General features: G+C 38.6%; 1 protein-coding gene across 11 annotated transcripts in view; it reads left to right on the top strand.

The window, feature by feature from the left end:
- Positions 1–27,633, top strand: part of ncam1a (neural cell adhesion molecule 1a) — a 236,810-nt gene that overhangs the window by 132,714 nt on the left and 76,463 nt on the right. For all 11 annotated transcript variants that reach the window (XM_051078864.1, XM_018689280.2, XM_051078863.1 and 8 more), the window contains 2 exons: positions 25,092–25,166; positions 27,201–27,410. In XM_051078864.1, the coding sequence (XP_050934821.1) occupies positions 25,092–25,166; positions 27,201–27,410 (285 nt within the window). The remainder of the gene's footprint in view (positions 1–25,091; positions 25,167–27,200; positions 27,411–27,633) is intronic.

Below are 27,633 nucleotides of genomic sequence, written 5' to 3'. Positions count from 1 at the left end.
ATTGTTTTAGTTGCCTAAATCTAACTGAACCTGTGTCATTGCTTCGTTCTAAAACAGTTGTTCAGGCAATCCAGTTATTTGAATACTTTCAATTTCTATGAGCCACATGGTGTACAATTGCTGATTCAAATACTGCACTTCCTACCAGCTTTTCCTGACTCACTATGTTGCAGACAGCCCCTAACACTTCTTAGTAGTAGAAGTTGTGGGTCACCCAGTCTGTCAGAGCTGTTAACCTATGTAAAAACGAATCCATTAGTCTAACTTTCAGTGTGAATTATTGTCTTGTGGTTTAAATGTTATGCAGAAGCTCCTCTGCCCTACTAACAATAATATCCTGAAAGAGACATTTTACGCTATGCCCTTCCAATAAAGTCTGGTGTCTAAAAGCCACCTCACATCCGTGACCCACTGCATTCTCTACCACCATGTAAAAATGTATGGTAGTGTTGGTTTATGGGAATTTGGTGTTATTGGGTAGTAGTCCACAAAACAGAACAAAGGCAGAGAGAGTAGAGGAACACACCTTGTGGATGAAATGCTGTCTGGCTAAATTGAGCTCCAGGTTGTGCTTATGTAGACTCCCCCTCTCAAATCTTGGCTGCTTTTACTATGTACATCTGGACCCATGGGAGCCTCCCTTTGTTTCTGTGGCCAGAGGAAGACAATAGATACTCTGGGTAAAGCACACTAGCAAAGGTCTCTATTTACCATGACAAAGCTGAGGGCCACGCAATGGTCACCACTGCCACAGTCAAAGCAGCCCGCCAACATATAAATCCTTCAACCAAACACACATACACAGCGTGTAGTGTGTACATGTGCATAAACATACACACAAATACAAACTCAAAGAAAATACAGAAACACACGCACACACACCCAGTTCTGAAACACACCACCCACAGCTGACCACAGATATGCAGCGCACAGGATGAGAAATTGGAAGCATTTGGGGAGTTCCAAACAGCATCTCTTTTGTTTCTGTTTGTTTTTCTTCACATGACATTTTTAGAAAGGCTTTAGCAAGCAGTGCAAAATTGAAATAATCAAAGTATTCACTTTTCTCTGCTGCAGAAACCTTTTTCAGCACAGAGGAGGGTCCTTTGAATCACATCTTACTGTATGTTGGTGATACCTTCCTCTGCACTTTTCTTCCCATTGTCATTTCCTTATCCTCACTCCATGTTGAGGACCTCAGACAAGTTTGCTTCTTGCTGATTCATTAAATCAGTTTTAATAAAGTAAACACATCCTGACTCATGTTTCAAGCCAGTGCCAACTTTTTCAATTATTAATGACTGCTATGATCTTCCCCTAACCTTAACCAAGTGCTTTGAGTGCCTTAACATAACCATAAAAAAAGCTGTGTCATGCTTGAGTTGCTATGAGTGGGTATTGTCAGAAGCCAAATGAAATACATGTTTCAAAATGCTTTGCTTTGAACAGTGCTAAGCTCTAAGCTCTTATTTAGCTGCTCACAGTAAGCAGAGTTTTAGCCTCTCTAGATGTTTACAGTATTATCATGAAATTACAAGCAACAGTTCTTGGGTTCTTCTAATACCACTTATTCTGAAGGGCATTAAAATATGGTTTACAAGACATGTAGAATATATATGTACCGTGTATTCATTTATTCGTTTGTATGAGTTTACACACCATGACTTCACAGAATAGGCTGATATAGCAGTTACCTCTCACATTCAGTGCAGTAGATAGTGATTTTCAGGCCAGCTGGAGTAGAAGCCAAACTGTTTACCCCTTTAGAAATGATCTGAACTGAAAAACAACATTAACAAACCAGGAAGAAGGAACAGTTTTAGGCCATGGAAGTGCACTGGCTCACTGATGAAAGAATATTAAATAGTCATGGAATTTTACATCCGTGTACTACTACAGTATAAGAATATGTATTTTCTTTTCAACACCATGTGCTACATTTAAACCTCTCTGCCTTGGTATATTGCTGAGACTGCTAGAGAATATGGTAATTAAAAATAGTTGGATGAATTTCAAAAAGTCTAGCTACATCCTGAAGGCATGCTGCATACTAACTGTTACATTTATCAGAATCTTCCCATGAGGATGAGCAGCCAGATAGTGTGTTGCTTGCTGCTTTGTTGATAACACTGGTCAGCGGAGACAGCCAGGGTTGGCACTCTAGGCTGCAAACAGCAGATTGAGGAGATGAGGCAGGCAGCAGCAGAACAGTTGGCTTAAGGGGCAAAGGAGGGCACTCCTATTTAAAACGTGGCTTCAGGGCTTCACTTTCTGCATTCTAAGATGTTGGTTGTGGACTGTGCCTGTGCGTCTAGGTATGTATTTTTGTGCATATATTATTTGATATAGATACACCAAAATTATATGTCCAGTAGAACATTAGGATTTGGCATGTTCACATTGTAGCCAAGAATATATGCACCCTTCAGCCAATCATAACTGAGTATTCTCCATAGACATGGTATGGAAACTGTTAACCATTTGCTTTCAGGGAAGAAAAAAAAGTGGTCACCAAGCTTAAATGTTATGTGCCTCCTCCTCTTTCTTTGTAAATGACACAGTCTTTCCTGCATTGGCAGTTAACACTGTCACCAGATGTAAAACATTATGTGCTTAATCATCCAGTGTCATTCCTAGGATATTGGACTGCAGTAGCACAGGCGAACACTGTCAGCAATTCCATCCTCGCTTCAATTTGTAAAGAAGACTCACTTCAGGAGACAGCTGGACTCACAGTTTATTTTCAAGATGCCCCAGGTCTCGTCCAACAGATCTAGATGACTGAGAATCTTCTGAGATAATTGATGGGAGTAACTGATGAAGTCTTCCCTTGTTAGAATGGCAGTTATACTCGCTTGTTATCTATCTTCTTCTCTTTTTGACAAAAGTATATACCACTGATACTCAGCAGCAAAACATGACTGAAATAAATCATAAGATGAGTCATCCCTATGTATAAGTCAGACCCACCATATGTGCTTTTTCACAGGGGAACTAGAGTCAGCCTAGTTCTGGCTGCTCGTCCTCATTTTTCAAGGGCAAGGTATTTTTTCACACTGGCAGCAGTGGGCTGCAGTCACCAATTCTCTCTTTGTTCATTCTTTGTCTATTCCTATTACTCTTTCCCCTGTTCCTCTTTCATGGCACTGGCTCTGTCTTCCCTCCCTGCTGCCTTATGTACATACATTATTTAACAATCTAAGGAGAGAAAATGCTATAATAGAGTGTCTCAGCATCCAGCTGGACCACAGAGACATGTTATTTTTACCAATCTCCTTCGCCCCATTCAGATGGTTAAATAATGTATGTGTTAGCGGCACAACCACTCTGTTGGATGCAGGCAGTTGCAGATGGGAATCATCAGTATGCCAAGTGTGTCATTAGGATGACACCATCCACTGACAGATTGCGGATTTCGGACGAATTTCACCATGGGATACTTGCAGTGAAAATGAGATAGGGTGGGATAGAGATGTGGTGCAGGAATCTGATTTCATTTGCTGTCTACAAACCTCCCTCCTTCTCTGTTTGTTTCGTCTCCAGCTCACACTGTTGAGCTTGTATTCTTCATCTTGTGTGTTTTTATTGAATTCTAGGAAATAAGAGTTCAGATGTTGCCTCTCACTCAGGTTTTTGTTTGATTAAATCAGATTTGTTCTCCAGCATCACTGTAGAAGAATGGCATGCCTTCACCTCATTTTACAGCAACAATTTGATATTCCTGTCACCACCCACTGTTATCCAGACATACAATGACTTTATCTCTGCGGCTTTCAGCAAATTAGCAAAAATCTTCCTGGAACCCCTGCTCCAAAACAGCTGCATTGTGCTACATTCAGGATATAGCTTTCTTAGAAGGTACACACAGACATACTTCTAATGCCAATAGACAGTGACAGTTTGGTTCTCTTCATGAACATTCATGACCTCACCTGAGTCATTGTGTTTACTGTAAAATATAGACCAAAGGGCAGGTGTAAGGGGCTTATACAGTACATGGCATAACAGAGTACCAGGTGAAACACAAGTGCACCTGATCAAGGTCACTGTCATATGTTTGTCTTGTGACAGAGGACCGTGTCAACATATTTAGTATGACAAGGACCTGTTTTTGTGGTTGCTGTTGTTGTTCTCCTTATATGGCTCACCGCACTTCAATGACTGCAACCCTTCCTGACATTATGAAGCTTGTGGTGGTTGAGCCACTGATGCAGGTCGTCAAAATGTTTGTTGGAACAGTCAGTTGTGCTTTTAAATCAAACACCCCTGCCTTCCTCCATTGTTAATTTGCCAGTGACATCAGTCCATCTGTTAGGTATGCAGTGAGCATACTAAATACATATTCAGATTTTGTTAATTGCTGTTATTATTTATCCATTGTCTCCAATTATTACCTTCAGCAACAGGTGTAGAGCATTCACTGGCCGCTGTTGTGGCCTTTTGCCTGTAGAATGGAGCCATTAATACTAAACACAGTAATTTACTCAGGAGTTGGAATAACTAATCACATCACTCATTTCACTGATGTGATGCATCTTGTTTCAGAGAAGGCTCTCCATTTCAGAAAGAGAGAGAGAGTAAAATGTGAGCTGTTACGCAGCCTGTGTAGACACCTGGACTGATTAAAGTACCGGCGTATCTGCTCTCTCAGACGTTCCAGCATGATGTCTGTGTTTTACAGAATTATGTGTTGTCTGAGGCAAAATATGATTTTGAAAGTAGGTGTGTAAAATGATAATTTTGCTAATTTTCTGGTAAAGTTGGTACAGCAGCGAACACTTGTGTATTAATATCAGTATAGGTAATTATAGGTAATATATAAAATTAAAACTGAAGCTTCTGAACCATAAAAAATATTAAAAAAACATCAGTGAGTGATATTTGTAATTTTAAATGTACAAACTAATTTTATCGTAGTAACACTAAATAGTGAAAATTTTAATTCTAAAATTTAAAAAATACTAAATGTAGTTTGGCATTTTGACCATGCCAAAATAACGTTTGTAAGTCATTCTTTTTGAAAGACACTCATAGCAACAGCTTAGCCTTAGATTAGTGTGCTATCAATCTACCAACTCTAAAGTGTCTTTGAAGGACAGCTAAACTGTGTGGGGACACTGGACCCAGTTTAACATCCTTGCTTGGGGACAACTTAATAAGGTATGTTGAAATAATAATGGAAATAAGGCTGGTATTGAAAAAGTAGATTAATTATTATGCCATTAGTAAATTCATTAAAAAATGTCTGATGATTTTTTTTATTAAATAACACCTCTCTGTAATGTTGAATAAATTTGAGAACATACTGGAAAGTCCTAAGATCATATGAATGAAAAGTGCAAAAGTGGGGGAAAAAGACCACTAGACATTTATTCCCATCTGCATTAGAATACAACCAAGCCACAGGAAACTGCATTTCCAGCAGAAGCAGGAGCTATCAGCTATTTAATCGATGGTTCTCTGGCCTTTGTTGACGATGACAAGTGTCAGATCAGGTGTCCTTTTGAGGAAGATTTATTCCAGAAAGAATTGGACAGCGAAATCCAATTAAAATGGAATGTGTCAGATGCAAAATCTCTTTAGATTGAATATGGGGATTCAGACTGACTCCCTCTCCCTCCATATCTCAGACTTGCCAGATAACTTGCAGATCACACGTTTTCCTCACCAGACACCCAGACGAACCATCTATTCTCTGTGTGCACCCTTCCAACCCGTTTATAAGCCGAGTCTAATGCCCAGCAGCGCTCCACTAAAGTTCAAACACCAGATTCCACAGCCAGCTGTAGGAGTTATGCATTTTCAATGTTCATAATCATGTTTAAACCAGACAAATTTATTGGGTGACAGTGAGGCTGGAATGATTCAGGATGGGGGGGGTTGAGAACTAGGAAATATGCAACCAATGCACTTTAAGCACTGTTATAAATTAGTTAGCATATATTTCATGGTGAATACATATTCCACTTCTCCTCCTATGTCGTCAGTGCAAGCAGAGTTTATTTTAAGTCAGAGGCATTCTGGGAGAAAATCTCTGGATAATAATGATGGGAATAAAGTGCTGCGGCCACACTGATTACACAAAGTTAAGTACAGCTGCATGGCTAATGAAGTTGACATGGCATTAATGCTCTTGATACAGTTCCATTCAGTTCAGTTGTCAATGGCATAACAAGCTTAAGTTCATCATACTACTGTATTCAGCAAACTAATTCAAAACCTTTGAACTGCTTCAATGTGGGGTACATTTTCCAAAGCAGTGGTTCCATGTATTGTACATGGTCAATATGGACCCTACACTGAGGCATCATAATCATCATGTTTTATGGTGCTCTGTGGAAAGTGACACTTAAGGACATACTTTAGACATCAGTACTGGTTGCTGTGTCCTACTTCATTTTAAAAACATTTTACAGCTGTGAGAAAATGATATCTATTCTCACAAATCACATTTGCATTTTCTTACTCATTTTCATCTAATGTAGCATTTTGCTTGTGAGGATTTACACATTAGCAACATGCATAGATGGATGTAAAAAGATTGTTTGCATTTTATCCGTAAGCAATGTGCTTGGTATGCAGTATAATACAGCAAACATCACTTTATGATGTGAGAACGTGTTCAGTTATTTGTGGATCACTTTAAGGTAACAGTGAAAAACCTTTTAAAAAATTCTAAAACTGCATATTTAGCAGTATGACGGTCTGCCTAGCTACACACTGAAATTATCTATCTACTTGCCTGTCTGAATAATTGTGTTGGATTTTTTTCTGTCTGATTATAAAACAGAGATAAGATTGATTGTCTGTGCTGATTATGGTTGTTCATTGTTGCTGTAAATCAATCCTTAAACTACTGACACAAAAGCAACTTCAGATGACTACATTTGCAAAACTGTGACAAGCCAATTTATGTGATAAACACATTTTTGCAGATCTGTAAATGCCCTCTATCATCTGTACATCCATTTATATGTGTTGTGTGTGTTAAATCATCACAAGAATAACTAAATCCAACTACAAAAGTGCACTTTCTGAAGAAACTGCAAAAAGTCATTTGTAGGTTTAGGAATCATTTTTCTCATGGTTGAAAGCAAACAATGACAACAGACATGCACTCAGCCTTGCAGGAGCACAATTAGTCGTCAAAAGCACATTTACACCCTAAGGTTATCAATGAATTATTGAGTAGCATTTATACAAAAAGAGCATTTTTTTTATTGAACCTCAGTTTTGAAAGGGCATTTGATCCAATACCTAAGAGTAGCAGTGACATATCTTGCTGTTTCCCCCCAGATATTTAATGCTTTATCTGATACCTTATCATTTTATTATTAGTCTCTCAGTATGCAAGAATAACAAGGGGAGATCAAATGCAAATGAGTTACAATATTTATGAAGAAATTATATGGTAATAGAGGAAGAGATTCCTGATTAGAATCCATTAATGTGCATCAACTTCATAAAATGCAGACCCATGAAGCAAGGAGATAGAACAGGATTTCCCTGGAGTCTATGTGCTGCTGCTGGTGAAAAGGCTACAAGTGGATAATAGGATGGGGGCTTGTGCAATACTTTCTTAAAGACAGCGTCCTTAAAGAGCGGCATTTAACAACCAATACATTTGTAGAAAGCGAGAAGAAATTTGATTGATTAGATGTGGTGAAGTGAAATTTGTGAATGAGAGGAGCTTTGAGTGTGAAAGCAGGACTGTGCTAAGATTGATTCTCTGTAGTGATGAATATACTTTTACATACAGACATGTGTGGCTGAAGCACACTGCCAACTTCCATTTAAATTTAACACAAACAAACTAACCGATTGAGGCAGCAGTATTCCAACCACTCCCATGTTCTCCTTGGTAAAATTACTGTTTTTGTCAGTGCAGTTTGGTAGCAATATATAACAGTGTTATCAGACACTTAACAATTGGAGGCTGTCAGTGGCAAAAACTAGAACTTAAGTGGACATGTTTTGACATGGACAATTGCCCATTGAATGGGCAATGGTGCAGCTGTTCTTGTTTGGCAGGTACACCATTCTTGCTCAGTACTGCACTGATTCAAGGATTTTTGTCTCTATCAATCATTTACACTCAAAAACGTGGGAAAATAAGGCCCATGTTATAAAGTACCAGACATATCCTTTAACACAGATGGCTCACAGCTTGGCCTTGCAAAGCTAGCAACCCTGAGTTGCACTGAATCAACCCAATCACTTAAAAATTTTAAACAAAATGTGTTATTTTTAAAGTTCAAATGGATTCCAGTGATGGCTTAAGGTTTGAGCTCCAGATTTCACATTCACATTAAGCGAGCATTCTAATTATTTGGAGGTAAAGACCTAGCTCCTTGTCCCAGCAAGTGTCCTTAAGAGGACTGATAATCACATATAATATAATAATATGCTTTCACAAGACAAATTCTTGTGAACTGCTGCTTTATTATTTCTAATGTTTTTAGAAATAATATTTTTTACTTTTATGTGCCCTTTCCTAAAGGTCAGTAGGGTGCATCCTGTCCAGAGGGGTGTGGTAGGGTGGGAGTTTCAAAGTTCATGTGTGCATCAGGGTGGCACAGTGATTAGGGAGACTGAAAGCCCTGTTGAGCGGGAACAGGTCCGTGAGTGCTGCTGTGTGGCAGACAAAGCTTTGACCTTCCTGTGGAGGCGGGCGAGTCAAAGGAAGAATTTCTCCTGCAGATCAGTGTCACATACAAAATACAGCACAGAGTGCTCATTATCAGTGCTCACCTGATCTCTTACACAGAGAAGAGTCAGAGTGAACATGAATTCACTCAGAAAAAAACAAGAAGTGATGGCAAGAACTGTCTGAGCTTTGTTCCATAACTTTAATTCACAAAGCCTTTAAAAGAGCAGCATGGCATTAGCAAAATACCAGACTAGCACAGAAGGCAATTATTATTATGACAGTTTTAGCAAATGCAAATATATTAGCAGGCAACCCATGAGAATATTGCTTTAAATCTACTTGATTAATCATGCTTTCCATGTTGAGTTGAGAGATTTTCTTTCAGCATCTAATCTGCTTTATTCATGCAGCTGTTCATGTTCCATAGGTGTTTATCTATTTTCCAGCAAGACGTAGGGTTCTCAGTATATGAATAAATCAATTAATATGAAAGGGCAGAGGAGAATGGTAGTGTACCAGGGATATAAGAACCGTGTTGAATTACTAATGTCAGAAAATATACTGATAGCATAAATAAAAATACTAGTATTTGCACAGAATGTACAATTGGGAACTTGTGGTCAAAACTTTTCTACAAAACTTAATTTTTAAAATTGATCTTGTATTATCAATGTTTTCATACATACACATACACACACACACACACACACACACACACACACACATATATATATATATATATATATATATATATATATATAGAGAGAGAGAGAGAGAGAGAGAGAGAGAGCCACCAGCAAAGTCTGAAATGAATCCAGACATATTGGCTTATAAAGGTTTTTTTTTTTTTCATTATTATACTTTGTATCTAATTTCTAGCTTTTAATTGGATCTGTATGCAGGAGGAGACACTCTCTACTGTCTCACATGGTGGTCTGTTTGATGTTTGCTGTTGTCTTTGATTGAGATTACAAATGTGCTGTGGGAGCTCAGCCCAAGTTGAGAGCTGGATTAAGGTCCCCCTATTGTAGCTGAAGGATATCCAAGTTGCAGCTGTGGGTGAGTGATAGACTGTGTCTCAGTTGCGAGACATCTTCTTTCAGGGGATCGGTGTCATCACTCTGCCATGTGATAGACAGTAAAGGGTTCAGGAAAGGTTACCAGAAAGTTCTGTAGCTGACTCTCCGATATACCCTGGCGATGTGTATAAATGCTTACAGATGAATGTCCTTTTGTTTGTGGAAGAGCTGTCAGCTAAAGCTTTCATCGCAGTAAGCAGTGCATGGTCAAATGAAAAGGCTCAAGAGGAATGAATTAACAAGCCACTCTCAATTATGTAAAAGAGTTTTATTCTATCTCAAGCAGCCAGTGTGGAATCCCCATCAATTATAAATCCAGAACCACATCCCAGTGGTTATGGTTTCTGTTTCTTAATATCTACTCTGGCTTCTTATTATATCATCCACTGGTATGTGAATGAGACTTTCTTTGGTATGAGTTTATGTCTATGTGGGGATGATACTGAATGTGCTTCCGGAGAGCAGAGAGTGTCTCTGGTCCTGTGAGGAATCGTGTGAGGAATAAGCACAGAACTGGCCAGAGGCTGTAAAGCGATTGCAAAAGATTCAATTGGATTTAAGGTTAGCCTCTGTTCATGGATCCTGCCATATCCAATCCTCACTGCAGACTCACTTTGATTCAGTGGGCTATATAAGCTGAGGTGCCTGTGCCTTGGACACATGCCACATGTTATCCTCCCTCCTCCACCACAGGTTAAACTACTCCACATACACATATGCAAGCCACCCTCAGTTTCCTTTAAAAGTGCTATGTTTAGCATATTTAAACACCCATATATCACTGTCAGATTAATTGCAATACCTGTATAATTACCCGTAACAAATGAGAACATAGCTGAGAGTATTTCTCACACCAGGGCTATTGTTATTGCTCGTGTTTCTCCAAATTAAGATCACTTCCTATGAACCAGATTGCTTCATGTTCCAAAGACAACATTGCTACTTGCTCTCCTCCTCCTGCCGGGTCCCGCTCTCGGCGTGTTTGTTTAAAATATTAAGAAGAGGGATAGTATGCTGGTTATTCTATCTGCATTCTAAGTACTGGAACAACAGCAACTTTCTCCTGTTATGTGATGTAAATTAAAAGGGTTCATTTTGTGATTGGTTCTTTTTGACTTATTTTGTTTTGTTGCAAGATTTAGTTAACTTAATGTTTGTCATGTCCATTGAAGTCAAATGACTGTAGAGCTTTGCAGGAGGATGAGATCCCCATTCTTAATCCCACCTATAAAGCTTTGATTGGTCAGCTGTCTTTCTAGCGTGGGAAACAGCAGCCAATTAGCACAATGCCAGATCTATTTTAGTTGCTGAATAAATCAGAAATGAATAAAGCAATTCAGTGGCCTGGAACTGGGTATGGTCTTCAGCTTTTTACATTATATTTCATTCATAGAATATGCAAAAACCTGTCTATTCACAAATCTGAGTTGTGTGTGAATGAAAACGCATATTCAGCTAGCAGCTTTACAAGTGTTGTTGTTTTCTTTTTTCTTTGAGAGGCTCTTCCCCTTTTTTCCCTTCCCTATTATGCCACACACTACCATCAATATTGACACTAACATCACCCAACCCAAATGTCTCCTGTCTTGCATGGCTCATTATCAGGCAGCAAAAATACAAGATTGAAAAGGTAGTCATCGAGCCAAAAGAGCAGACCCTAATAACAGAAGGCCATCCACTTCATGACTGTGTCAGGCTGATAATGGGGAAATCTATAATAGAGGTCATCTCCACCTTCCTGAAAAAACAAGATCAACTTGACTCCTTTTCTCCCCTTCCACCTCTTATGATCTGTAGCATACACTGTCCTCATCTGGCAGAGTGGCAGTATTAATTCTGTCAGTGTGATCAGCTTTTGTACAGGTCACTGTTTTTTTATTTATGAGATTTCATTTGGTTCAGCTGTTTGATGGTATCAGCTTTTGAAAGGTGGTGATTCTCTTGGATTAGAGTTTTTTCTTAGAAACTGCGATCTTGGTTTCTCCAAATTGTGGTTATGACCAATCCACTTTAATGGGTTTCATAGCTGCATAGTCTACTCGTGCAAACATTAGAGTGTGACATCTATCAGGAAAATGGTATTTTGGAAATATAGATGGCGATAACCACTCAACCCTGGAGCCAAGGGGCTCTCAGAGGTGCCTTGAGGGGAAGCTATGGCTGACTCCATTTCAGCAAGTTTATCTAAGCTACTTGCTGCCAAAAATGCCTCTCGGGTCATTTAGCCACTGTCAACAATTCAGATGAGGCTGCTGGCCCATGAAGGATAATACACACCAGCTCCTCAGATACTCAGCGCGTGAGGGTTTTTAGTCAAAAGCTTTGTGAAAGGCCAGAGTTTAAAATGAAATCTGTTTTGGATCATCACTTATCTCCTGTGCTCATATGGAGGATACTAATTTCATCATATAAAATATTAAGCTATTAAAGCCAATCAATATTTTTTAAATTAAAGGATTAAATGACCTTGTGCAAGTGTTGCTAATAATAACAAGCCTACAGAGACATCATCATAAGTTTGCAGTTCTTGTCAGGTTTAAAGAGCTCTTTAGCCTCTTTTAGCTCATTGTATTGCTGGTGCAAAGCTAAACTACAGATTTACAAATCTGCTCAGTCTGCTTCAATAGAAGCTCACAGGCCATAGCTCACGCCAGCTGTTTTCCACTGAGTGTTACTCTGGAGTGTAAAGCAGCTGGCCCCAACTTAAAAAATGAATGGTAACAGTTACTGAATTATTCTAATTTAGCATAATAATTGCTACGGGTATTGTAGCTTTTATAAGCTTTAGTGGTAAATAAAATTGCAACTGCATCACAAGCTCAGCCAATGTTGGACAGATTATTTATCTGTATATTATTTATTGCAGGCATTCATACACCTCATGTCCAAGGCAAGGCAGCCTTGGAGCCCTAAGCAACAAAAAACATTTACAGAATTAACTACAGCTCAGGGTGCCCTCTTTCTCAATGCACTGATTGATTTGGGATTTATTCAAAGTTCCTCTTTTGCTAGCAGAAGTAAATAGTGATAGCAGAGGTAAGGAAAGTAAGGTCATGATTCAGTAAAGGCTAAATAGAATGTGATAAAAAAGGATGAAATCTCAGTTGCACAACATTTTCATTACTCTTGACTGTAGAAATAGTCTTGTGAAAAGTTCACTGTAAAAGGAACAAGACCTTAATGTAGTTTAGATGTTCTAAGCTGACTGCTGCTGCGCTTGGTATATTAGTTTCTCTACTATTAGTATGCCAGGGAGTATTCTGTAGCTCTGCAGTCATTATCAGTTTGGTGAGATGCAGGGCCACCTCAGGGTCAAACAAAGAAAGAGGGTGGGGGTTAGCGGTTAAGGCCTTTTGGCCTCATTAGTTAATTAAGGTGCAGACAGGCAATTTCGCTCACACTGGTCTTTGCATATGCAGCGAGAATACATGAAAAAATATTGGATATATGCTAGAGCCAAAATGCAACTTGGATGGGAAATGTAAACCAACTCTTGGTGTCAACTGAATTTTACATACAAACTCAAACACTCCCTTTTTCAACAGAAGATGAAAGCCTCTCAGTAGTGTCAGTTTTGGACAAAAGCAAATCTTTAGAGTCAGCTAATCTTGTTTAAAGCTACAAGTGTCCATAAAACACTAGAAGGCACCTCTACATATACTGTACATGGAGAGACAGTAGACGTGTTTTTTTTTTTTTTGGTCCCCCTGTTTGTTTCACATCACTATACACCAATTACTCTTTTTCTATTGTACTCCAGGTATAGTTGCAGCTCAAGTAGAACTCAAATCTTTAAGATTTTAACATTAAACAATTCCTTGAAGGAAGTTCATGACTTCCAGGAGTCAAGAAAAAGCTACAGTCCAACAAACACTAGTACCCTCTGACTGTTGTAAATAAGAACAGCAGTGGGCTTTCACAGGCATGATTGCCAAAAGATGAAACAACTGCTTTTATTCTTTGACATTTGTCCATTTTCTGTTGCTTTTACCTTTTAAACAGTTTTCAAGGACCCATTTAACAAATTGAAACAACATCAACTGTTTCTGACATCAACAGCACTTTGCTATCTCTGAAGCTTCAGCTTTACCAGTTTTCTGGTGTGTTAGTGCTGATTTGTTCTTCAGAAAATGCTGCTTCAAAAGATGGTGTCTGTTGTGTTTGTTCTTGGTGCAAGCATTTCGAAGGATTCTCTTTTTTGGCCAGGCCTCTGCTCAGGAATTGACAGCTAGCACCTTGTTTAACTTGAGGCAAACCATGTCTAAAGACCTTTGCTGTAACTGATGCAAAAAAGTAAGTAATGCAAGTGCTTAGTGAGACAAAAAAGGCACCTCTCTTCATGCCTTAGTTTTTCATTTTTGAAAGTAGTAGTTTTTTTCATAGTTTGAAAAAAGACAGCGAGTTGCCAGCAGTCACCACAGCAGAGTTTGGTTTTATCCCTGGCAGAGCTGAGCCTGAGAGTTATTTCAGCAAATGTTAGAGTCAGCACAGACAAGAATAGTCTGGCTGGATCATACTCAAGCAAGCTGACATCCTGCTTGTACATATGTTTGGATATATTGTATTAAGATGGGGTAGTAATCATCAGTAATTTCCTTTTAAGAAGGGAGTTTATGGGAAGTTATGTCATTATTTTAGCATGTTTTTATAATGCTAAGATTAAGGCTAAGATTAAGGCTAAGGTTTTAAGATTATTGTTTTTGACGAGAAAATCTGTTATACTTTCTGTCCTAAAACATATTACCTAAAACATATTACATTTAGCTTTCCAAATTATAGCTTGGCCTCAGTTGTATTTCTGTTAATTATAATGTACCTGGGGATTTAACCTTGTGACAGAAAGACCCTGCAGGAGGTTAATTGGTAGGAGCTAAGGCATATTCAGGTCAGACTTCAAATTACTTGGAAGTACTTCTCATGATCCTCTTTAGCCGAGAAGTGCAATGGGTGTAAGGAAAGACAATAAATGAAAGCCTTGGAGAGCCAACTTTTAACACTGACCATCTGCATATTACTGTTTGAATTTTTCCAATCGAATAATGATTTTCAGGTAATAACTTTGTATGGATATCAGATCAAAATATCCCTTTGACTTTTGTTCAATGAGATGTTCCTATAAAAGTAGGATTTCCTTTAAATTTGATGTGGTCATTCATGGTCCTGTCTGACTATCTAGTGAACAGCTGTTTAGGACATGCATGCTCATTAAAGGATGAACTATTTCAATTCTGAATGCTCCACAAGCTTTAATTGTTTACATTGTTACATCATGCTGAAATTTTAGCTTTGCATACAAAATGTCTACAAAAGTGTAGGGCAGTACCATGGAATTTGCTGAGCATAATCTTGCTGCTCAGATGAACCCTCTCTGTCTTTTAAAATACCCCCTGTCCTTCCCTTTAATGTTTCCCTTAGGACAGATGATTTACATATTTAGCCCCACTACAGGCAAGGCTCTCTACTATGGGGTATGATAAATACTGCAGCTTTGAGCAGAGCTTTAGATCTTTGCTTTGTGTTTTATAATTTTTTGTCATTCCACCCATTACCCTGACTGGGTTTACATATAATCTATTCATAGCCAGATTTCATGCTGTAGCTGTTTTTTCCCCTTCTGCTGCCCTTTTCAGCCTTTTAGCCTTTTGTGTAGCATTCTCTCCAGGTTTAGTAATTAGGTGCTGTCAGAAAGAGAAGGCTCAAATTAGTCAGAGTAAAGAGGGACATTTCACAGTTTTGCCTCTGCTCAATATCCAGATATTAATAATGACAGAAGAGGGGCAGCTATTGGAAATGTATCAGGGAGTTGTTTATTTGGCGAACATGAGGTGAGACAGCACATTTTTGATTAATAGAGGAAGCTAAGAGTATGAGGCTGTAGGAAGTAGCTCATGTCACACCATAGCTAGTCTCAAACTTTTTACTCTGTGAAGTAAGTGGAGAAAAAAAGTACTTAAAACTGTTGATTTGTGCACCACACATTTGTGTTCTTCCAGATTCACTCCTCTCTACTTGTAATGCGCTTGGATGACAACTGAAGTGGTGGCGGGTTGGGGGAATGATGGCAACAACCATAATCCTGACAAAGCTGTGGTGGTGAATGACTGAAAGATGTGAAGAGAAGGAGCTTAGTAGCTGACACGTCTATGTCAACTTGATTAAGGCCTGACACCCACACACAGCACAGGGAAACGGCTGCTTAGTGCTTTGTGCGATGTCTCAAAGTACAGCAGGTTAATGATAAGTGGTGGAGACAGTTTGGAATGTGCCTCTGAAAGGCTAATTTATCTGGCTCTGAAATACAAATTGGAAACATAATGCTTAAAGGAAGTTCTGTTAGGAGGCTGAATGTAACAGCTGTTATGTATATTCACTGTTCACCTGCAACTTTATTTCCATTTTAAGTGCTGATGGCATGAGGAATTACTACTGGTAATATACTACAACTACTGTTAATACTTCAGTGTCACAAATGTTATCTATATGGATACAGACACATGACAAATCAAATAATAACATATGAATAAATGAGTGGAACATACGAAATTGAGATTCCTCTATTCAGTTGCTCTACATGATGAAATAAAGCACCTAAAATCTTGTCATGCTCTGTGACATGTGCAACACTGCTGAGCTTTGCTTTGTTTTTGGATCAAGATGCCAAAAAGAAAAGATCTAAGTGACTTTGAAAAAGGGTTCAGTATCAGGGCAAAGACAACAGAAGTCACAAAGAAAAGAGTGATGTGATGTTCTCAACAAGTGGGCAAGGGCATTTGCAGCATACACCAAGTGAATGGTAAAGGTCTGAATGCTTGAGTCCTACACAGTGTGTGTATGTGTGTGCATGTGTATGCATGGTGGATTTGGAGAGGTTGTATTTAAATTAAGTAAAATGATAAAAACAAAACATTGAAAGAGTAACTAATAATAGGCCATAATGTTTTTGTGTAGAGATCAAACTGAGGTTAACAGCCTGCTGGAAGCAGTGTGAGGTGTTTCTGTGGGTTGACTGGCAGACGTTTTAGAGTATATGGGGAGCCAATACCAACAGGGCACGATGGTTGTGGTGTGTTGGTGTCTATGCAGCGCTGTAAAGGATGTAGTTGAGGTTTTTGGAAACACCTGCTGGAATCCCTATTGAAGTTTCTGGAGAAGTTTCTTCAAGTCTGCAAGAGTTAGCGAAAGGTTAGAGGTGGAGCCTGGGTGTGGGTCTGGGAAGTCAATTAAGACATCCTGCCTTAGGTGATATCAGGTTGTACAAGTGGACTTGACATGACCTGACTTACAAAGCCGTGACATGGTAGAGGGAGGCTTTGCAGAGGGGCTTGACATGTGCAGGTCAAACTTGATGTGTGATTGACTCTTACACACTCTATATGGTCTTTGTTATCCTTGTCACCCTGGAAGTTGAAAAAATATTCAAATTTTAAGAGATTCGTATTTTTTGTGGGCAACAGTACTGCAAATCTCACTTTGAAAATGTTTGATCAGGGGAAGTGACTGTCTGCTGTATGACAACAACATCAATGAATATCAGCCCAGAAGACACTGCTTGTACTTCCACCTACCACAAAACATACATTTGTATGTTAGAGCATTTTATCCATTTGAATTGTGAAAGTTTTAAGAGGAGGGCAAATGAAAGGATTACAACTACAAGAAAGGCCTCAAACCTGAAGTTTAGAATAAATTGGGTGAGAATAATCAGGAGTTCTATCAGATGTGATTTTAGATCTCTGATTTTAATTCTTTCTTTGCTGAGAATGAGAAGTCAGGTTTGACTCAGCCAGAGATATGGCTATGCCCCATCTTAGCTCCGGTCTATGCCTCAGTGCCCCCTCATTACAGGCCATGTGAGGTGAATACTTGTATTAGAAAATCCCATTGGATTCCAAGAATAGATCCTACACAGCTTATTTCACCTGGTCTCAGAGATGGTGTTCTCTGACTGCTCAAATTCAGCAAGAGAAATCACATTTTGAACTGCAGCTTGTAGTTGTGGTTTAATATGGCATATCGCATAACAACAAGTTTAAAAATGGAGCCTGGGCCTTCTTCCAATTTTTACCATCTCTTTCCCCTTCAGTTGTCAAATAATGGCAAAATTCATATTCATATTCCATAATATTCATATAAAATGGAATAGCATCAATTTAACATCAAAATTGTCTCATAATGTCTCAAGAAGTCATTTCAGCGTTACGTCCTCCTAACTGCCTGTGGGGAATTAAAGATGAACCTGTCTACCCAATTTCCAAAGAGATGGAAAAATAAGATTACTTTGGGAAAATGGGTTTCCTGTTGGCAAGAGATTGTGACATTTGGTGACTAGTGTGTGCTTGGATCTTGTTCAGGTCTTTGTCCTCATTGCTAACGTCCTGACCTTTTGTCAGGCACAGTGATTTATGAGCAATAGCACTCGAATCAAATTCACATATACAACTAGAGAAGTGAACCTTGCAAAATCTGCATCTCATCTTGCTGTACATCCTCCAGGAGTTGCTCTCTCAGTGTGTGTGCTGGTGATGTATGCATCCCAGTGTGGCCCTACACAGTGCTGTCTGCCCCTGCATAGTGTGTGCTTGCTCCATCATGACTTGCATGTTAAGCACCAACAGCTGACTGTTGTAGCCTCCTTGTAATGGAGCCAGTCACCACCGGCTGCCAGGCTCCAATTAGGCATGCAAACCTCCTGATCCAAGACGGGCAAGAGGCTGCCTCAAACTGCAGGTTTTCTCCAGCAGAACTGACTACTTCTTGTTTGTTCACTTCACAAATGCACACATCCTAAAATGAGGTAATGATGGACATGTGGCTTTTATAAATATTTGTGCTCTTACATAATTTGGAATTAAACAACTCTGCGGTTAAGATGCTAAAAGCCTATTTACAGTAGCAGGCTGTAAAGTCCATAATCCTCTCGCCAGAGAATGGCCAGCACTCATATCTTTGCTCAGTGGTTTTGGTCATTGTTACTAAAACCTCACAGGCATATTTGCTTCAAAGTATGGAGGGATTTTCAGTAAATTAATACACCATTGCTAATATCGCTTCTGAGCTTACCATGAGTACCTTTAAATGCGCTCTTCCATCTAAATTCTTTCCTAACTTTGTAAAATGAATGACTTGAATAATCAGTCTGCTTAACAAGCTATTAACTACATATGCATGTGTGAATGTATGTATGTATGGATCTAAAAGTATATGTGGGTTTGAAGATGTTACTTAACACTTATAGTTTCCTCTCTTTTTTTATGAACAAATATACCAGTGTAATTTAATTTTGATCCCATTGCCCTAAATGCTTATGAATAATATGAAAATAATATGAATAAATGAACTGGCTGCAGTTTCATTGTTTTTATGGTTATCTCTCATTTTAATTAAAACCTGTATGGTGCTTGTGTTTTTATAAGGTGCTAACAATAAGTTTCAGATGTTCTGATATTGTGGAAAAGTAATTACTTTTTGCAGGGACTAGAACTAACAGTATGACCTCAGTATTATTACAGTTCTGCTTTTAGTACATTGAAAATTTGCGTGGCATTTTTTGTGTATTTACTGCAAATGAGTTTTATATATACACACACACACATATATATATAGACGGTGTTTGTGGGGAGATATTAATGAGCAAACAGCACCTGTGAGAAGAAAATGTTGATAGAGGCAACTATGGCATACCATGCTCCATGTGGATACAGCGAAATAACCTTCAGTGTCTCAGGTTGCTGTGGCCTCTAATTGCCTCTGTGGATGGTTTTAGGGAACAACCTGTCTCCTTTTTTGCCAGAAAAAAATAACAGGGTGCACTAAGGTTTGATGGTGGAAACTGTCATCTCTGGTTATACAGTTGTGCTGCCCTCAAAAGCTGGCAATACAAGGGACATGGCACTGAAAGTCTACAGGGAGAGAAGGCAGTTTTATTTATACAAACATGTGTCAGAGGCAGAGCTGCTGTGCAGACAGAAATAATCTTGGTGGGTGAGTTAAAATACAATGGGTGAGCCGGATAACTCAGGGATTTCTACAGCTTAAGCTACTGTATGCATCCTAGCTGATTTTCCAAGTTCAAGCTAGCCTAGCCCTGACTCAGCCATAACTCGACTGTGTGTCAATAACATTCTGTCAGGTGTGATGTGAAATGCTGCCATTCGTACTTCAGTGACTATAGTTTCAGTCTCCAACATTAGCACAGTATTCACCTAAGCCCACTGCTCGAATTAGTGGGAGCTAGGTCATTCTTGTTGTGCATGTGCCAAATTTGTTTCTCATTATTCAGGTCTACTCTCCTTCTTTCACTCATTACCTTCATCCTTACTGCTGTACTGATAATATTCTAACAGAATATTCCTAATTTGACCTAAAATATGCTACTAATGCTGCTGCTGTGACCACACAAATGTTTTTACTTCAGAAAATAATGTGAGTATATTACAGCCAGTCACTGAAGTACAGAGATAAATTCTCAAACTGCCACACTTATTACTGCAAACCAGAGCTGAGGGCTGGTCTCAGCTGGTCCAGATTTAATATCTGGTAAGATTTTTGGTGGGAGTTAGTTTCATAGGCTCTTTATCATTGCCTCTAAATCTTTTGGAGAAAGTACAAGTTGTCTCAAGTTCTTGTTATTGAGACTTAAGGCTGTCTGGAGTCAAGTCTCATGTCTACAACTCTGCTCTTTATTAAGAACACGCTTCCCTTAAAAGAACACAAATAATAGTTGGGAGCCACAGACCAGCATTACTGTAGGAAAAAGGGTATTATGTTTTGCATAGATCAGTGTTGTGCCAAATATGATATAAATGACAGCATGCAGCCATGCATATGACAACAAAGGATGTAATTCTGAAAAATATCCAGCAGGCTTTTTCTCTGGAGTCTAGATTTACAGCGATTTACAAAGTTTTCTTTCCCACACCCGCAAATGCCTTCATCTCTGTGAAAATATGCTGATTTAAATGATAGTGGAAGTGCTGTTTGTGTAAGTGCAGGGTGATGTGACTATAGGTGTCTAAGCAGTGGAATGAAGAGTAAAGAAGGACTCTTGAGAGTAGACAGGGAGGTTTATGAGTCTTTAGAGAGGACTGAAAGTGAGGGACAGGCTTAGTGGATAGATATTAGATTGGTGTCATGAGTGAGCACATCAGGGCACAGATAGCTTCATCCTTTATCTAAGCTCTTTCTTCACTATGCCAAGCACTTCTTTCCGTTCTGTTAATCTACACCTCCTTCCCCCAAATCCCTTTTGCTTCTGGGCTTCCTCATTTACCTTTTTATTTACATAATCTAGGTCAGGTTTTTCTTAATTTCAGTGCTTTGAAGGATCATGCCTGTATTTGTTGCACACAGTATTTACAGTAAATTGTATATAATTTACATTACTGATGCATTTCCTAAAGCATGAATACAGGTTAATCCAAGTCTCACAACTCTCAAAACATGTATGATATATACTACAATAGATAAATTCATTTAAGAAGAGTTTGTCCTTATGCAGAGCCCTAACCAATTCCCATATTTGTAAACCAGTCTATATTTGACAACAATATATCACTCCATGAAAGAGCAACGCAACACCACAGTTTAGCTTGGACACACTCCTTTATATATTCAAAGGATGCATTCGCATTCAGTTTGCTTTTTCTGGCAGTTATAGGAAGAATACAACTCCACACACTGCTGAGAGCAGACTTCTATCTTTATATGTCTTAGTGGGGTGTCGCTCAGATCACTGTGAACATGACGCTGCCTTGTATTTGAGGGGGCATGGAGATTGACAATGCCTCCCTTTTAAGAAGCACACTCTCAAGTTGCCCTCTCTATTTGATAAAAGTACTTTTTCAGTTCTTATATATTCAAGAAAGAGACTGGGTGATTCATTTCCATGAACATGTGCTGTTAACTGAATAAGTCTTTTATGACATAGAACAGTAGGTATGTGTTCTGCTGTACTTTGAGTTCTCTCATTAGTACCACACATCCCTCTCCACATGGACTCCCCTCACTTGAATTGTTTTACCTGTATGTTGATGACTGGGCACAGTTTGTTTTGTTATATTATTACACTGAGCACCAGTATGGCATTTACAATTCCCACCTGGTTTTGAGGAAATTAGGTTTAGATGGTTGTGATTTTGATGATAGTTATCCTCAGTGTAATTCTTCTTGTATTATTTTCTCTTTTGAATGTTACTGTTGGTGTCAGTGCAGGGTTTTTTTTTATCAGTATGCTTTTACATTTTTCCAAACTGCCACTGGTTTCTGTTCATTCTAGTTTGAAAATCAAGTTGTGGAGAAATTTGAAAGTGGTTTTCACAGATGTACCACAGTCGTCCTTTAGAACAATGGTAAGAAGACAAGTTATGACCATATATTATGACTCCCTGGCATTTAAGATGAAATATCTAGGTCAATGAACAATGAAATCCATTAAAGATTTAAATGGTATCAAACCAAACTGAATTCAAAAGAATTTGATCATCACATAATTACCCATAATCTTGTTTAAAGAAGAATGTTTTTGACAAGAGTGACATTTTAATCTGTACATGTTGAAATACTTTTTAAAAATATTTTGTTTTATCCATTTGGCAGTAGAATGAGCAGAAAGACAACCTGTCCAGTAAACAAAGCTTTATCTGAGCGTGGAAAATCCTTGTTCGGATGAAAGGCAAGGGTTTTGAAGGAGAACAAATGTTGTTTTGAATTTATTCAGTATTTAAACTCAGTGACATCTCTCCTTTTTACGCCTTCATTTTATTACTTACAATGTGCTCTCAGCAGAGACACAAAGTCACACTTTTGCTTGATGCACGAGACTCAACAGCCACTTCATCACCGAGACACAGCACAAGTGGCCATTTAGAGACATACACTGAGAAAATGGCTCAGGAATAGCTATCTTTCCCACACTGCCTGAACTCCTTTTTTGTTGTCTTTAGTGTTGCAGATATGATCAGTTGATTTTTGGCCAGCTGTCTTAGTCTTAGGAGGCATGGTTAGGGCTTGCAGCATAGCATCAGTGATCTTACAAGATGAGGGAATGAAATGGATATGTTGTTTTCTTTGTATCTACCTTCAGCCTGTAGAAGCAAACATACTGTGGGTAGTGGTTTTCCATACCTCTAGAGGCTGCATGCAAACCTGGAACAAAGGCCAGGTCATTCATGTGGCAGAGGCAGTGTTTTACTGCAAATCAATATTTGTATGACTTCTTGACTAAGCCATATGGGAGATATCATTCTCTCCTTGAATAGTTTAATGAAATCAATATTTGAGACTGTCGTTGACCAGGAATATTACAGCATTTGTTGCCTGTTCAAATGTGAAACTTATGTTCACATTTTTCTGACAAAGTGACTTGTTTTATTTGTGTCTTTTCTCAGTAGCAACAGCATTGGTAATGTGATGCTGTTAAACTCACAAAACCTCCTAGATCACTTATATACCTGCTACCAATTTACCCAACATAAGCACAGCTGAATACGACAGCATTTATGTGGTTACAGTATTGTGAAGAAAAAAAGGGAAACATAAAAAAACTGAGAGTGATTGTGGAAAAGCTCTGTGTGTTTAACTTGCCGCTGTTGTTTGTTGATATACTGCCCATACTGTTCATGTGCTTTAGGGTGAAAACATGGAGCACTTTGTTGGTCTTTACACACAAAAGCAAATTGTGTACATTTTTGCAGTTCTAAATGGTATATACCTGCCTCTGCCCACTATTTTGGCTGAGCTTCACAGCATAATGATGATAGCTTTTCACGTAAAGGAGTGTGCAGGGAAAAAATATAACAATGAAGGCCACCGCTGTGACAGCGACTGTCTCTTCTTACTCTGTGAGATTATGAGATTGTCGCATTATGAAGCACCAATGGCTCATTGTGCTGTGACGATAGTTGGCTACCTGTGTTTGAATGACGAGTCCTTGCAAACCATTCCCATGAATTTCCTGGTGAGAATTGGGCTGAGACTGACTCACTTGTTTGTGTGAAGTGGCGACATGCTGAAGGCTCAGTGGGATTTCTCTGTGAAGCTCCGGATCACGATTCAGTGGTGTTTCTGGTTCATAGTCTGTGCTTCACTCCCATTCCACACATCACTGAAGATAGGAGTCTTAAATTAAAGCATTTCACATTTTTAAAAAATCATCACATCTCTTGTCGTTATGGTGCACACGTGCAAGTCATGATTTCCTGATTAGGCTTTGAAAATTATTTCACATTTTGACTCTTTTCATATATATGCAAGAGTTTTAATTCTAATTTGTTAGCATGCAGGAGGGAACAAATCCCAGGTGCCTCTCTGGACTCTTTTTAAATATCATCTGTGCCACTGTAGCTTTGGCTGTTGCTGAGAAATTAAGTGCACTGGAGTCTCAGGAAAAGGATATTCTTTGATTTATGGCATTATGCCTTGTAAATCATCTGCCAGGAGAAGCAGGGATGGTGAAAACGAGTATGAGAGCACCCTGGAACGACTCTGTCAGGTGGCTTTTATAAACCCTGAGCAAACAAATAAATCTTTAGATAGTGTTACTGAATATACTTAATATTGCTGCAGAGGACTGAAGTTCCGCTTACCCCAAACTCATTATTATTATTGCTGATAGTCAGATAATTTGCTTGTGCCTTCATATTTTCAGTTAGTTTACTGCTATTATGGGGTGGCTACTGCACGCTTTGACTTCATAAAGTGTTAGACACTTGATTGTCACAGGGTCACAGGTACATGATTCATTAACAGCTTAACATTGGAAGTGGCAAAAGGTATAGACTCTTAAGACAAGAATGCTGTCATCTCTGTTTTTTGTAATAATGCAAATTACTCAAGATCCAGCCTTACAGCATAACCTTGCCTAACCATGTGGAGTTCAGCTCACTCCACTTGTCTAGACAGGGATGTTAAACAAAAAAGAAAAGTATGTATTATTGCTGTGTCTAGACTAACAAGACAGCAAACAATTGTTATTCAGTACCATTGCCATACTCCTCTCATCTTAACATTGAAAACCTTCCTTAAAAAATGAAAAATGTAGAACTCTAACTAAGGTAAATGATTGCACAGGTAGCAAGGCCTTCTATGTACAATATATATTCAAAAAGTAAGCCTGCTAACAAGGTCCTTGCAGAAGATGTAGACTCATAACCCATCTGCACATGGAGATGTTGCACTCTAGTGAGCATAAAGATTTCATCTCAGACTTTCATTCATAGAGGGTGTGCCTGAAAAACGGCCTCTCTTTTGAGCAGGCAAAGCAATTTGATTTTGAGCCTTGCCTTATTGTGCTTTGCCCCTGTGACACCATTTGTCTCGATGGAACCAGAGACTAATGTATATTTTGTTCTCTCTTCTTTACCCAGCCACCATCCAGGTGCAAATCACTCCAACACAAGGAGAGATCAGCGTGGGAGAGTCCAAATTTTTCCTCTGTGAAGGTAAGAGTGATCTCAAACACTCATCATTTAAAAAAGCTTCATGCAAATGTCAAGTCATGTATATATAATATAGTAGTATGAATAGAGGTTATTTGATAAAAGTCATACAAGTCAGTTTAAATGATGAGACAGGTGCACATGTGAATATGCCCTCATTAGAATTTAAGCATCAAAGAGATTCTAGACTAGAAAAGACAGAGCAAAAATAAATAGATAAAAAATACAAGGAGTTTATTCTGAGATCACAGTCAGGTAGGGAAGAGGGCTTAGGAGAAGTGGAAGAGGTGCAGTCTGAAGAGATAATGAGAGAAAGGTCTTGTACTTTCACTGTTTTCAGCGTTAGATATACTGCATGTGCAATTGTCATCTTGTCTGAGATCCAGGTGGTATTACATTACATGAGTCAGCTGTCTGACATTATGGAGCATCCTTAAAATCATGTCAGTGGGGGGTTTATATATTATAAAAGTGTGCTTAGAGAGCCTGTAAATTAATCGTTTGTTTTACACAAAATTACGAAGAAATGTTATTTTCACCAAAGAAATACATATGAAAACTGTTCACTGTGAGGTCTAGTTTTGCCCCAGTTTGCCTGGTGCAGATCGGAGACAGAAATTCTCCAGTGAAGCATGGACTCTGCCCACCATGATGGTTCGTCCAGTTTGACCAGTTTCGAAACAACCTCATTGTTAGCTGTCCCTGACACTATGACAGTTTTCAAACATGCTTGATTTTCTTTTCTCATAGCCAAAAATAAGATGTGCAGTGTAGTTGCAGCACCTTGGAGAGGAGTCTGAGACAGGAGATGAGTCATATCCAATGAGAATGCAGCTGTGAGGTGGGGAATGGAGGAGGAGGCTGACACACACGCACTGTGACTTCTCACGTGTCTTTGTTGAATATCACAATTGTTTGCACCAGTCATGGATCTCTCCATCTGGAAGAATTACTGCTGTTATTTGCTTTAAGTGTATCTTTTGAGTACCACAAGTAAAATTCCATCTACCTCTTGTTTTAAGCCAAATATAAATTTTAAAAAACTATCTACATGGCTAGATATTACTAGAAGTAATTTTTAAAAAATATATTTTTTCTGCAATTTGGATAAACAACTCTTTGAAAAGGTCATTACACTTTAACAGTTTCAGATTGATTCCAACTACAGACCTGTTGCTAAACTGCTATATGCAAACAACTTTCTATGACGATGAAGCCACAAAAGCAGAGTTGACTGTTTTTGTGCATGTGGAATATGAAGCCTTGATTTTTATTTAGTGATTTTTTTCTTTTTTGTTTTATGAAGAAAAGTGGTTTCAACTTGAACTCCAATTCTCTGCTTGAAAAGAATGTCAAAATGCATTTAAGATCCTTTGTGTTGCTTGAGACATGAGAGGGCATTAATATGTTTCAGGGAAAGAGAAATTGTCTTGCACTCATCTTTATAAAAAATGAATGATGTGGAAAAGTTAGATTTTTCTTTCAGTGAAAGTTTCCTTCTACTGAATAACGCTAAGTCCTACTGGGTAAATAGAAATTATTTACACTAATCTTTTTATGTTTTAGTTTGCATATTTGGTCTGATCTTGAAAAGACACAAGCTGAGTTTTGATTCAACAATAATGTTTCCAAGCCATCCTCTCAACAGAAACTCTTGATTTATGGAGTGTAGATAGTAGCCTTCAGACTTCAGACTTGTAGAAGTAAGAACAACTATGTTTTATCTTTCACTTTTAGTCTGGTTTATGTTTACATACAGATTGTTAGGAGAGCATAGAGTCTTGCTTAAACTTGTTAAAGTACTTTCACATCTATCATTTGATGTATTTTGATATGATGCAAACAGGATCCAAGGTATTGCAATAATGTGGGGGGTTTAGATCCATTCAATCCTTTACCAACGGAGGAGGCCTAGTTAGGCTAAGGCAAAATAGCAAAAGTTTAAAATGTAATTTCACATTTTCAGGAACTGTCCAGTTTATTGTGGTTACTATTTATATGGCTTCCTTGTCTCATTCTTCACTTTGTGCTCCTCAGTGGTGGGAGATGCTAAAGACATAGACTGGTATGACCCCAGCGGTGAGAGGATCCTTCCCAACAGGCCAGACATTTTTGTGAGCCGCAGTGATGAAGCCACGTCAACCCTTACCATATACCATGCCAATGTGGACAACGCCGGCATCTACAAGTGTGTGGCAAAGAATGGAGACAAGGAGGCCCAGGCCACGGTCCAAGTGAAGATCTTCCGTAAGTCTTAGAGTTTTGGATTGTCTTTGGTTAAATAATGCCTTCAAAGCATGAGGCAAATCATTGTTATTGCATGGCCTGCTTATTGTTTAAATCATATCAAATTTGAAATCATTCAAATTGAAATTTGTAAAACAGATGCAACTGAAGTTTTATTATATAAGATGGAATTTTGCAAAATGTTCTGGCTGCAGTTTTTCTTTGGTTAGCCTCTGTGGTCTAG

Source organism: Lates calcarifer, linkage group LG20, assembly GCF_001640805.2.
Source record: "Lates calcarifer isolate ASB-BC8 linkage group LG20, TLL_Latcal_v3, whole genome shotgun sequence".
In the NCBI taxonomy this organism is placed as follows: domain Eukaryota; kingdom Metazoa; phylum Chordata; class Actinopteri; family Centropomidae; genus Lates; species Lates calcarifer.
Note: the sequence above shows the minus strand (reverse complement) of the source record. Positions and strands in the feature narration are given on the sequence as shown.